General features: G+C 40.7%; 1 protein-coding gene across 11 annotated transcripts in view; it reads left to right on the top strand.

Moving 5' to 3' along the window:
• DMD (dystrophin) overlaps positions 1 to 13,719 on the top strand; it is a 1,858,252-nt gene that overhangs the window by 582,291 nt on the left and 1,262,242 nt on the right. For all 11 annotated transcript variants that reach the window (XM_069970999.1, XM_069971008.1, XM_069971005.1 and 8 more), the window contains one exon: positions 1,797 to 1,947. In XM_069970999.1, coding sequence (XP_069827100.1) covers positions 1,797 to 1,947 — 151 coding nt within the window. The remainder of the gene's footprint in view (positions 1 to 1,796; positions 1,948 to 13,719) is intronic.

Raw genomic sequence — 13,719 nt, 5'->3', positions numbered from 1 at the left:
ACAAGGCAAAATTAACTAATTATAGTGAAAAGAACAGACATGGAGACCTAGGAGGATGTTCAACACCTTAATTGTAGATGGTACACACCTGTGGACACACCCGGTGGATAGGATGGGAAAATAACAGCACAAAAAGCATTTAGGGTAGGGCATAAAAGGAGGACACTGGTCACTTGAAAGCATCCCTGACAAAGGCAATAGTGATTGCAGAAACACATAGGACCAGCTTTCTGACCCACACATACCTCTGTAGCCCAACCTAGAGACGTCTCTAGTTGCTCACACAGAACATTGTCTGCTGGTAGAAGCAGTGCTGCCAGCCAGGGCACACTCCCAGCGAACACATCACCCATTGGACTATACACCAAACAAATCCCTGGAATGTCGTGGAATACCATCTTCATAAGGATTCATCTGAATACATAAGACGACCCCCATAGTTAGTACTGACATCCATTATTATGACACTATCGCAACTCACTCTACATGAATTGATTCCGTATGTTCACACACAATAAAATTTAAGCAAAATACAATTGTAAGAGACGTATAAAACTACTTTATTTTAAAGAGTCCTGGAAAACTCTTAGGCTATGTTGCAAAAACATCTCTATTCGGCAGTTTAAGGCCAAATAATATTGTTGTTTTATAATAACAGACATTAATGTACAAATGACAGCCACCATTATGAGATAACAGCCGTTATTTAGCATCAAACAGCCAAAAAAAGACTTGGTGGGAACATAGCCGTAAGATTTTATCGAAATGGTACAGAACCTCAGACTGGTTGTATAAAATTAATTTACTAGACAACAGAAGATGTTGGCACTGTGGGTCAGGTTTTAGCACATATATGGCTGTTTTACCCTCTTTAAAAGCATTCAGGACTGTTTTACTATCTTCTATCACACATGTCACTGAAAGACACATCCCCTTTTTTAGCCTCTGATCCTGTTTCAGGCCGTTCTCCCTTATTTCCAGCCCAAAAAACATGACCAAGCCACTTAAATGCTAATGGCTGCACTACTTCACTACAGCTACTTCTACCTGCAAATCAGACAGCTCCCCCCTCATTTGATAACTGGTTGACAAAAGTTTATGCTATTTGCAGAATGAAAGACCTAAGCAACTGGGAGAACAAATCCAATGCCGGTTTCAACAAGGTCTGATCCTCCTGGAGAACATGCAGAAAAAAAGCCTTACCTGCATTAATAGACCATTGTACCCATGGGAATCCCTTCCCCACACTCCCAGTTTCTCCAAACTTGTTGGAATATCAAAATTATATTCTGAGCTCCATATACCCTTTCTGAGATTACTCAGGATTGTGTGAGCCAATGGCGCCCTAAGGCTGCATTCACACATCTGTGGTATATAGTCCATAACCTGACTGTATATTTGCCTTTTGTTTGTTTTTTTTTGTTTTTTAAATTGTTTGTTTTTTGCCTAGTTTGTATCCTCCCTTCTCTTCCCCATAACTTCTTTCTCTAACCCCCCACACTTATCTGAAACACAATGTTATAATTGCTTTTGTGTTGACAAATTCAACCCATCAACCTCAATGGAGCACATTATATTGAAAATATGGTCGTTTTTTACCTAAAAAAAATGTCCACATTTTATTTTCATTTTATGGTGTGTGAGCCTATTTTTAATTATTGCAGTGGAGAAGAGATTCTAGAAAAAAATCTATATTGACAAATCCTATTAAAAGGGTGTGTTTTTTTCACACATTTGTATTTTTACATTTAATAGACCTCTACTTATAAAGTTTTATTTATTTTTTTTAATTGTAGTTTGCACAAAACATTGATGGACCTTCAGAATCAACAGCTTGAACAGTTAAGTGACTGGCTTTCACTAACAGAGGCAAGGACAAGGAAGATGGAAGGTGAAATTCTGGGCCCTGACTTGGAAGATATAAAGCGTCAAGTAGAAGATCATAAGGTTTGTCTTCGCTTTGAGTAGATGTTTGGATTTATTTTCAGTACTATATTGTATTTATGGTTATTTATCATTACTTTAGTATAGAATGCATATATACCTTAATTTGTGCCTATTGATGCACATATTAGGCTAAGTTTCCACTATGTCTTTTTTCAGCTATAAGACGGCTGGGTTTTTTTGTATGGTCCTCATGTTTGTTATTTCGAAATAACTTATTTTATAACAAAACCATAATGAATATCTTATCAGATGGGCAAAAAAGGATAGTGGCAATATAGCTGTGACATTGGCACCTGTTCAGACTTCTGGCCAGTCTTTCAACTGTAAGGTACGGCGGTGGAGGTGAGTTAGGTTATAATCTTATGCTTTTTTGGTTACTTGTACACTTCTCTAAACACAGCTCTATTTCCTCTGCTGTGGTAAATGAATCTCCACAACACCCATCTCTTCCCCTGCTGATTTTCCTCTTGTATTTTAACATTTTGGTACTGCTGCTTTGATTGGCATCCTTCTTTACCACACTCATTTCTTCTGTTCCTTTCTGAGTGTGGCTAGCATGTCAAAGACCGGTCCAATCACTTCTGTGGTGGGTTTCTGACATTTCATAAACAGTTCACTAGCCCAGACTTCAGGGTGATTAGTTTCATTTGAGGGTGATAGAGTTTCCTCCTGTCTCTTATATCTTGTTTGTTCTCACCTTCTGCTATTTGCTATTATGCAGTTTTACTATTCTCCTCATATCTATTCCTGTAGCCATGATTTTTTTAGGGGGGGGGGGGGAAGAGCGAGAGAGAGAGACTAACACCAATGAGGCTACTCTACTCTGTCACTGGCTGTTATGAGAGCTAAATTGAATTGTCATGCATCCTGAGGCTATGTTACCACATTGTCTTTTATGCTAAATAAGTTTTTTTTTTCTTCTTATTCTTGCTGGCTTGTACAGTTTGGTGCAAGGGACATAACTGCAGGTAGAACAGAATAGTAATGCTCCTGGGTAATATCTGTATTTTTGCCTGAGGGCATGGTGTGATAAAAATCCAGGACTTGTGAATGCACACAGTGAAAGATTATGGGTTTCATAGGAAGAGATAATGCCTTATCACACAGAAACATTTTTTCACCTGGTACAGTAAAAAAGCACAGTAACATCTAGGAATAAGAGACCATGCTTGATCTTTTATTTCTATTGTCTATATATTATTAAATATCCTCTTAGTAGAGTTTCAATCTAGATACAGAAAACTCTACTTAGCTGCTCAATGTCTCTTGGTATACTTCAGCTGGAAGTACAGTATAAACAGAAAATAAATTGTCTACTTTTGGACAACTTGACATTATCATATTAGTATTTTCATAAAGAACTTCCACATCAGTACTTTTGTTTTTACTGTATAAACACACAAACAAACACACGAAAAACAGCACCTACATTCTCTGTGGGTTAAATCCACAATGATATTATTTAATTATATTCTTAAATGATATTCTTACGCTTCATTGATGTTTAGCTTTTTTACATCTTAAGGCTTAACCCTTTGAGGACCAAGCCCAAAATTACCCAGTGGACCGCGCCAATTTAAATTTTTGCGTTTTTGTTTTTTCCTCCTCTCCTTCTAAAAGCTCCAGGACTTTAATTTCTTTATCTAAGGGCCGTGTAAGAGCTTGTTTTTTTCAGGAATAGGTGTACTTTGTAATGGTGCCTTTCATTCAACTATGATATGTATAATGGAACCCCAAAAATATTATTTTTGAAAATATAAATTGGTGAAATCAGAAAAAAGAATGCAATATGATAACTTTTGGGGGGGTTGCTTAGTCTACATAATGCACTATATGGTAAAAGCAACATGATACCATTGTTCTATAGGTCAGTCTGAACACAACCATATGTAGGTTTACACAGATTTTCTAATGTTATATATATATATTTTTTTTATGAAATCCTTTTTTTTTTTGCAATAAAATGTCCCTATTGTGGCATGATCTTTACTTTTCATTATTACCATATTTGTGTAGCTCGGACGTTTTGATCACTTTTTATATATTTTTTTAATATATAATGTAATATAAAAAAATCAGCAATTCTGGCACTTTTTCCCCTCTTTTCGTTAACGTCGTTCGCGATGACAATTGTTATATTTTTATAGATCGGACAATTACACACACTCTGGTATATTTATTGGGGGAGGGGCTTTGGGGTATTTTTACCTGTATGTGCAGAGTGATTAAAAAAACATATAAAAAACATATTTTTAGGCATTTTACAACAATTAAAATCCTTAAATAACTATGCGGCCAATTTATAAAGGATTAAAAATCTTATTAAACATATGAGGAGTTTAAATTCTTTCACAACATATCTCCACAGAAAATGATTGTAAGGGAGTGCAACTGACCTTGTTATCTTTGTGTCATAGCAACAACTAGCCCATTACCACTATTCTTATCACACAATAACCTTGAGAATTACTGCTGAGCATTACACTTTCTTTTACATTCAGCAATATAATTTTCTTTCTTTCTTTCTTTCTTTTTTTTTTTTTGCTCTTTGTAACAAAAAGAAGGAACCTACAATTTTAAGGGAAAAAAGATCAATAATTCCTATTAACCCTTTAGTCACGCCTTAACCTCACTCTGAACCACACGGCTTGATCACTGCCGTGATCGCCGTGCCCAGCTAATTATAAATTTCAATGTGACTGTAAAATCTCACAGCTGCATTTAAATGGCCATAGAAAAGCCTTCTCTTGTGTCTAATGGCAGGAAGCCAAACCCCTCACCCCCACCCCGCTCAATGCGATTGCGGAGGGGCGATCCCTGCTTCTGCCTACAATAATGCTGATCCTGGCTTGGTGCTTGATTACTATATGTTCCAGCAGCCCACAGTGATTGAGCATTGATGATCTTGATCAATGCAGTACATATGAGAGATCGGTGTAGTTAGCATAGATGGAAAAGCGCAAAATATAAGGGCTCATGTGGGTCTGTAGGTGAAAAAATAAAAGCATTGTGGCACACCTAGCATGCCTCACCACATTTTTGTTTCTCTTTTCCTCATCATTGTATTAGAAGAATGAATTTAAAAATAGAAAATTGGACCTGGGAATTCTTTTCACTTTTATAAATGATACATTGATGGGGAAAAGAAGCGATAACTACATTTCATTTCCATAGAGGATTGGAACCAAAGAAAGCAAACTGTTACTGGTCACTTGTGATTTACCCTAGACCACAGCTCCAACACAAGCCAGGAGATTCAACTATATCTGATTGCAGAGCAGCATTGATTATTCATGAAGAGGGAAGAAGAAGAATAGTGAGGGCTGCTTGAGTGTGGCACAAATGCTGAGCCACAAATCCTCTTTGACTTTTTATTACAGTACTAGACACAAGCATGGACAAATTACCAAAAGGCAACATGCTCAGAAGGGTTCTGCTAACAAATGCACACTGTCAGTACCTCAGGCAGGGCCCAGGTGCTGACAGATTTGCTTGAACATTTTCTACTGACAAATCGTTTTGAATAGGTTTCCCCCCTTCAATATTTTTTATATTTTGACAAATTATATAGTATATGATTTGTGTTAATCAAACCTTTTGTGTAGTCTCAGATGAGCTTTAAAAAAATAATAGTAATAAATTACTAACATCTTCCTGCCCTTACATAATGATCAACTCAGTCTGTAGAGGGCCAAGCTGCAGTAACAGGCACAGTGGTATGTAACAAAAAAAACTGCTGCAGTTGTGCAAACACTTTAGAGACTCTGGTGCCTCCAGTCAGCCACCCACCAACCAATTACTCTCCTGTATATCACTTAACTTTATTACTTGGAAACAAAGTTGTGTTCAAAACTCAAGATTAAAGGGGTTGTCTGGGATTTTTCAATAAACTAGCATTGCATTGACCTCTGTGGGTGTTTTTTATTCTACATACACTTAAATTTTTTATTTAGAGCGCTTACTGTGTTCTCAGGCTCAGTCACATGACCACTCTCCCTGTGTTTTCTTTACTTCCTGTAAAATTCTGTTCCCTTTCTGTTTACTGTTCCTGCCAGTGAGGGAACAGTGAGTCATCAGGTGGGTGGGGTTATGCATATATTTCTTTAGCCACACCCCAAACATGTAACTAACATATGAGCCCAGAAGAAACTGCAGCAGTAAGGCCAGCATGACAGACTACAATCTCTGTACAGCACTGCAGCATAGGTTGGAGCTATAAACAGTAAATAAAGGAACTATGAGGGGGTCATTTATCTAACTTGTGCAGAGGAACAGGAAAGCAGTTGCCCATAGCAACCAGTCAGATTCTAGGTTTCATTTTCTAAGGCCTTTTCTAAAAATAAGAAGCAATCTGATTGGTCGCTATGGGTAACTGCTCCCCTGCACAGGCTTTGCTAAATCTTCCCCTATATTGTTACTATTGTAGTGTAAAAATGTACAGTGTTAGGGCAGAGCTGCTGCTGTGTGTAATATGGAGAGGAGAGAGGAGACTTCACCTCATGGCAGTCACCATGTCATCTATCAATCTATTGCTGAAGTAAACTGAGGTAACAGAATCCTGCCTCATTGAGACCCCACCCACCAGTAGGATGGCTACTGTAGTGTATATGTAATCCAGGACTACAACTCCTATCATGTACATGTGTGCTGGGGTTTTTAGTGCTACAACAGATAAGAGTGAAAAAAAACTAGTTGATTTGATAACATAAGTAATTGTCAGACACTGAGCCACCATGCTGCTCAAAGGACACTTGTAGTAATACAGACATTACCTGCCTATGGGTAGAGTGGGTGGAGCTACAGGCTTGCAGAGCTGTGATGTCACTGCTGACCCCTGTGACCTGGAAGTTCTTTATGTAAACAAACACAAATCCAAAAAGCAGCAACAGAGGAGGAGGCCCAGAGACGCAGAAGAGAAAAAAGGTTAGAGAAAACCTCTCAGGGAAAGGGACAGATTACAAATTATTCACATTTCCGATAAGAAAAAAATGTTGGACAACCTCTTTTAAGTAACTGCTACGTTTGGCAGGCAGAATCCAAAAATAAAATATATTCAATAGGTAACAGTTATTGAAAGAAAACTGGCAGTGTATAAATGTGCAGTAGTAAAAACAATATTCTTTTTTTACAGTTCAACTATGAGCATTACACAGTAGTGAGCCAAGCTGCTTGGCTTCCTTGGAAGTGGTTTATGTTTAGTTGCTGGCTGAAATAGAAAGTTCAGTATGAACAACATTCATTTAAATTAATAGAATTTATAGTTGTTCAATGACCTGTTAAGCATAAATACATGTAAATGTGGCAAACTGTTAAATGTGTAAAATAAAACAACAAGTAAAAATAATTATGCCAGTAAACAAGCAAATCATTTTGCCGTATGTTTTACAAGTTCTATGCTGAGAACATATTAAACAAGTTGGTTACTCTTAAGACTATCATTAAAATCTTTTACATAAATTGTTTGAGAGAGAGTAAAGAGCCTAAATTGAGACCGGAAAATAATTAGTCTAGTCTAGTGTTATTACAGCCATTTGTTATGAGATAGAAACACTGTGTTTAACACAAGCAGATGACTATTAAATTGCCTAATGCAACCATTCTGTTAATAAGTGCCCCATCTAACATATTGCTGATGGCAATAGCAGCGAGAGTTAATTGCTATGTCTTCCTTATGATCGTTTAATAAAAAAATTGAATGCAAATATTATTTTACAGGTATATGCATGCATTTTTCTTTGCCAAAATCAAATTTAGACTATGTTTACACACAGTAAAATAAAACCAAAATACTGTCATAACATTTTTTTAGGTAATTTTCAGGAACTCCTCCCGTGCCATATTCTTCACCTCCCACAATGTGGAAGCGGGACCCTGTCACCATGGATAACTGATCGTCACAATCAGTGGATGGGGTCCAATCAGTACCCAGGGGTGTGCTAAGCTGGCCGAATCATGTGGAGCATTGGGCTAATAGTAATAATTATTTTGATTTATATAGCGGCAACAGATTTTGCAGCACCTTACGATTCTGGGGATTCATACATAGACAAAAATCAGACATTACAGAGATATACTGTACATATAGTTATCAAACCATACATGAGAAGTGAGGGCCCTGCTCGCAAAAGCTAAGAACCTAGGAGGGGAGGGGAAAAAAGGCAGAGGGGCAGAAGTGCTTCATTGTTACTATGGTCCATCTTTATAAATAAGACAGTCAACCAACGTCTGAATGCTTCAGATGAAAGTGCTTAATGCTTGGCATGTGTGGGGAAAAGAACTCAAATTGGGGATCCTGATAAGCCTACTTTTAAAGAGTTTTAAGGGCATGTTTGAAGCTTTGGGTATTAGAGGTGAGTCTGAGGTAATGCATTCAAGAGAACGGGTGAAGCCCTGGTAAAGTCCTGAAGATGGGAGTGAGAGGTAGATTGGTAGACATGAGGGAGAAGCTGCAGGGAGGTGCACTGTAAAGAGCTTTATGGGTAAGCAGGAGGAGTTTGTACTGTATCCTGTGCTTAATAGGTAGCCGATATAGTGACTGGCCCAGGGGAAAGCATCAGTATAGCGACTGGAGAAGGAGATGCACTGGAGGGGGGAGAGTTTAGAGAAGGGATGGCTGATTAGTAAGGGCTTGCTGTCTAGGGATAATGGTTGCACCATAGACAGACATGGAAATGCCAATTGGAGATTGGTTAGCAGAGGGAGGAAATACATGAAGCTCAGTTTTAGCAAGATTGAGTTTTAGAAATAGTGAGGACATAATGTTAACCCTTTGAGGACCAGGCCCAAAATGACCCAGTGGACCGCGCACATTTTGATCTTAGTGTTTTCGTTTTTCCCTCCTCCCCTTCTAAGAGCTCTAGCACTCTCAGTTTTCTATCTACAAGCCATGTAAGTGCTTGATTTTTACAAGAATAGTTGTACTTTGTAATGGCATAATTCATTTTACCATAACATGTATGATGGAATTCCAAAATTATTATTTATGAAGGTATAAATAGGTGAAATCGTAAAAAAGAATGCAATATGGTAACGTTTGGGGGGTTCCTGTGTCTACGTAATACACTATATGGTAACAGCGACATGATACTATTATTCTATAGGTCAGTCCGAACACAACTATATGCAGGTTACACAGATTCTCTAATGTTATATATGTATTTTTTTTATGAAATCCTTTTTTTTGGCAATTAAATATTAACAAAATGGGCCTATTGTGACGCTTATAACGGTTTTATTTTTTCACCTATTTTATTTTTATTATTATTTTTTCCGCCATGATCTCTAGTTTTTATTAATACCATATTTGTGAAGATCGGACGTTTTGATCACTTTTTATTGATTTTTTTAAATATATAATGTAACATAAAATTGGTAATCTGCGCACTTTTTCCCCTCTTTTCGTGTACACCGTTCACCGATCACAATGACGCTTGTTATATTTTAAAAGATTGGACAATTACGCACGCTACAGTATATTATATGTTTATCTATTTATTTATTTTTATATGTTTTATTTATATAATAGGATGGAGGGGTTATTTCAACTTTTATTGGGGGAGGGGTTTTGGGGTAGTGTAATAGTGTTTTGAACTTTTTTTTTTTACACATTTGAAGTCCCTTTGGGGGACTTTTACATACAGTACTTGGATCCTTACACTGACCATTGCTATGCCATAGGCATAGCATTGATCAGTGTTATCGGCGCTCTGCTCATTGAACCTGCCTGTGCAGGCTCAGTGTAGCAGATCGCCGATCGGACCGCACGGAGGCAGGTAAGAGACCTCCGGCGGTCCGTTTTACCGATCGGGACCCCCGCAGTCACACTGCGGGGGTCCCGATCGGTAAGTGACAGGGGACTCCCTCTGACACTTACACTTGAACGCCGCGGCGTTTAAGGGGTTAATGAAATGCGGCAGCGCGATCGCTGCAGCGTGTCATTACCGGTGAGGTCCCAGCTGCTCACTGCAGCCGGCCCCCACCTACTATGAAGCGCGCTCCGCTCCGGAGCGCGCTTCATAGCGGGAGAAACACCCAGGACGTACAGTTACGTAATGGGTCGTCTGGGGACAGACTTCCATGACGTAACCCTACGTCCAGGGTCGTCTAGGGGTTAAAGACAGCAGACAGTGTTTTGTGGGAATTTGGGGGTGATATCACAGGACAAGGTATAAATAGCTGGGTATCATCAGTATAGGGAAAGTACTGAAAACCAAACCAAACTTGTCCAATGGTTATAGTATAATGAGAGTAAAGAGAGGACTCACTGATCCATGAGGAGCATAGTGAGGGGGAGCTGGTGGTCTACAGTGTAAAATGTTGTAGAGACATCCAGGAGAATTAGCACAGAGTGGTCGCCTTTAGATTTGGCATTGAGGGAATCATTAGAGACTTTAAGGCAGTTTCTGTAGCGAGGACAGAGGACGAAGAGGACAGAAACCAGTCTGAAGGGGGTCAAGAAGTGCGTTTTCAGCAAGATAGCAAGTTAGACAGGAATAGATCAGGCGTTCCAAGAGTTTAGTGATAAAAGAGAGATTCGAGACATGTCAATATTTGGCTGTACAAGATGGGTCTAGAGAAGCTTTTTCAGTAATGAGGCGATGACAGAGTTTGAAAGCCGAGGGAAAGATGCCAGAGGGAAGGGAGAGGTTGAAGATTTTAGGTAAGTAGAGAGACTTTAGGAGGTTTAAAGGAATAGGGTCACTAGAGCAGTAAGGTGAACCTTATCCATATCCTTATAGATAAACATGCAGACCTAAATTCTAATAGGAATAAATGCAAATGTATCTCGTAAAGTGATACTGTCACCCCCTTTTTGCATTCTGACTTCTCTACACAGGTGTAATGGGTAAATTAAGCAGTTTTCATACCTTTATTTTATATCATAGGTTATGGTGTTTGTTCAAGTAAAAAGTGATCTTTTATCAACTTCAGATTGTGCTAAGTGGACAGGGCTTCACGGCAACAGCGCCACTTGGCCCCACCTACAGCATCATCATTGGACCCGCCCCTCCATGACTTCATAGGCCCCGTCCTTAATCAGCCATTGGAACAGGCTGGCCTAAAGGTCTAGGCCCCATCCCCTTTAGGTCGGCCCATACCAATTGATGTCAAGGGGGTGGGGCCTATGTGTAGATGACGTCATAGAGAGGCGGCCAACTGTGGCACTTTGGGCAGGGCTAAGTAGCACTGTTAACTTGAAGCCCCGCCCACTTAGCACAGTCTGCTGTTGATGAAAGATCATTTTTTACTTGAACAAGCACAATGACGGATGATAGAAAATAATGTATGAAAACTGCTAAATTTACCCTTTACACCTGTGCAGATACTGTAAGTCAGAATGCAAAAAGGGGGTGAAAGTGTCCCTTTAAGTACAAAACATATACCTCAAATACTATATAAAAGCAGCAAAGGTGAATATACCAAAATCTAGTGCAATAAACATACTGTACATATCACAATAAATAGAAACATAACTTTGTAACCACTTGTATTTGTTGAACTTCTGGTCAGTGGCTAGCCTACTCACAAGACAATACACCTACAAATTTTTTTTACAAAAACCCTTGATTATTTATTTTCTGTGGATGAAAACCTCAAAGTTTCAACATATCTATATCATAAAAATCAAAGTCTGTCTGTCTGTCTGTCCTTCTGTCTGTCTGTCCTCTATAGACTTCCAAACGCCTGAACCGTTTGACCCCAAATTTGGCACACAGATACATTGGGTGCCCGGGAAGGTTATTGCGAAGTTCCCGTCCCCGCCAGATGTACAGGAGGGGAGGGGGAGGGGAAAGAGAGGCGCCTCATAGAGATGAATGGGAAAATCTCCTCACTGCAAACACAGGTGATATAATTAGCTGCAGCAGACACGGCAGTTGGAGCCTTAGCAACCAATAGGATTACTGCTTTCATTTTCACAGGGAGCAATGGTTGCTAGGGAAGCTGCCTCACAACATCCACAGTAATAACTGGTAGACCCCCTACTCCATCTATACAGTACATGTATATACAGGACCCCCTACTCCATCTACACAGTACATGTATATACAGGGCCCCCTACTCCATCTATACAGTATATGTATATACAGGGCCCCCTACTCCATCTATACAGAACATGTATATACAGGACCCCCTACTCCATCTATACAGTACATGTATATACAGGACCCCCTACTCCATCCATACAGTACATGTATATACAGGGCACAACAGATATACCAAACTGTGACTGGGTAACACTGCTACACCAGACCTGACCAATACCGCCATACTGTGCTGGATAACACTGTCATACCAGACCTGACCAATACCGCCATACTGTGACTGGATAACACTGCCAGACCTGACCAATACCGCCATACTGTGACTGGATAACACCGCCACACCAGACCTGACCAATACCGCCATACTGTGACTGGATAACACTGCCACACCAGACCTGACCAATACCGCCATACTGTGACTGGATAACACTGCCACACCAGACCTGACCAATACCGCCATACTGTGACTGGATAACACTGCCACACCAGACCTGACCAATACCGCCATACTGGATGTACAGTGACTGGATAACACTGTCATACCAGACCTGACCAATACCGCCATACTGTGACTAGATAACACTGTCATATAAGACCTGACCAATACCGCCATACTGTGACTGGATAACACTGCCATACCAGACCTGACCAATACCGCCATACTGTGCTGGATAACACTGTCATACCAGACCTGACCAATACCGCCATACTGTGACTGGATAACACTGCCATACCAGACCTGACCAATACCGGCAAACTGTGACTGGGTAACACCGCCACACCAGTCCTGACCAATACCACCATACTGTGACTGGATAACACCATCATATCAGACCTGACCGATACTGCCATACTGTGACTGGATAACACTGCTATACCAGACCTGACCAATACCACCATACCGTGACTGGATAACACCGCCACACCAGACCTGACCAATACCGCCATACTGTGACTGGATAACACCCCCATACCAGACATGACCAATACCGACACTCTGTGACTGAATAACACTGCCATACGGGTAAATACAACCTTGCAGGTATACAGGACACTACAGGTATACAGGACCCCAAAACTATACACTACAAGTGCACGGGACCTCCACAAAACTATATACTACAGGTATACAGGACCCCAAACTTTACACTACAGGTATACAGGACCCCAAAACTATATACTACAGGTATACAGGACCTCCACCAACTATATACTTCAGGTATACAGGACCTCCACCAACTATATACTTGTCACGGCCGCGGCGGCATCCCGTGCTCCGGGCCGCCGCCGCGACCTCCCTCCATCTCATGCAGCTGCCGGGGTCCCGGTGCAGGGACCCGGCGCTGCTACATGTTCGGCCCCGGGGAGCGCCTTACCTAGTCCCGCTCCTGCCTCCGTCTGTGCCGGCCGGCGCGCGCGTCCCCGCCTCCTAGGGCGCGCGCGCGCCGGCTGTCTCAGATTTAAAGGGCCAGTCCGCACCTAATTGGCCAGTTGCACCAATCCTCCCTATTTATTCCAGCCCTGCCCCACTACAGGTGTTGGAGCCTCTACATGCTTCCCATAGCGTTTGGCCCAGCTCCCTGTTGTTCCTGATTCCCGTCCGTTACCTGGTTCCTAGTCCCTGTTCCTGATTCCTATCCGCCACCTTGTCCCTAGTCCTTGTTCCTGGTTCCTGTTCCCCTGCATCACCATTGCTCCTGTGTATAGCCTGTCACCTGCGGTTACGTCC

This window comes from Dendropsophus ebraccatus, chromosome 5 (assembly GCF_027789765.1).
Source record: "Dendropsophus ebraccatus isolate aDenEbr1 chromosome 5, aDenEbr1.pat, whole genome shotgun sequence".
NCBI lineage: Eukaryota > Metazoa > Chordata > Amphibia > Anura > Hylidae > Dendropsophus > Dendropsophus ebraccatus.
The sequence above is the reverse complement of the archived record's forward strand: the minus strand, read 5'-3'. Positions and strand labels throughout refer to the sequence as shown.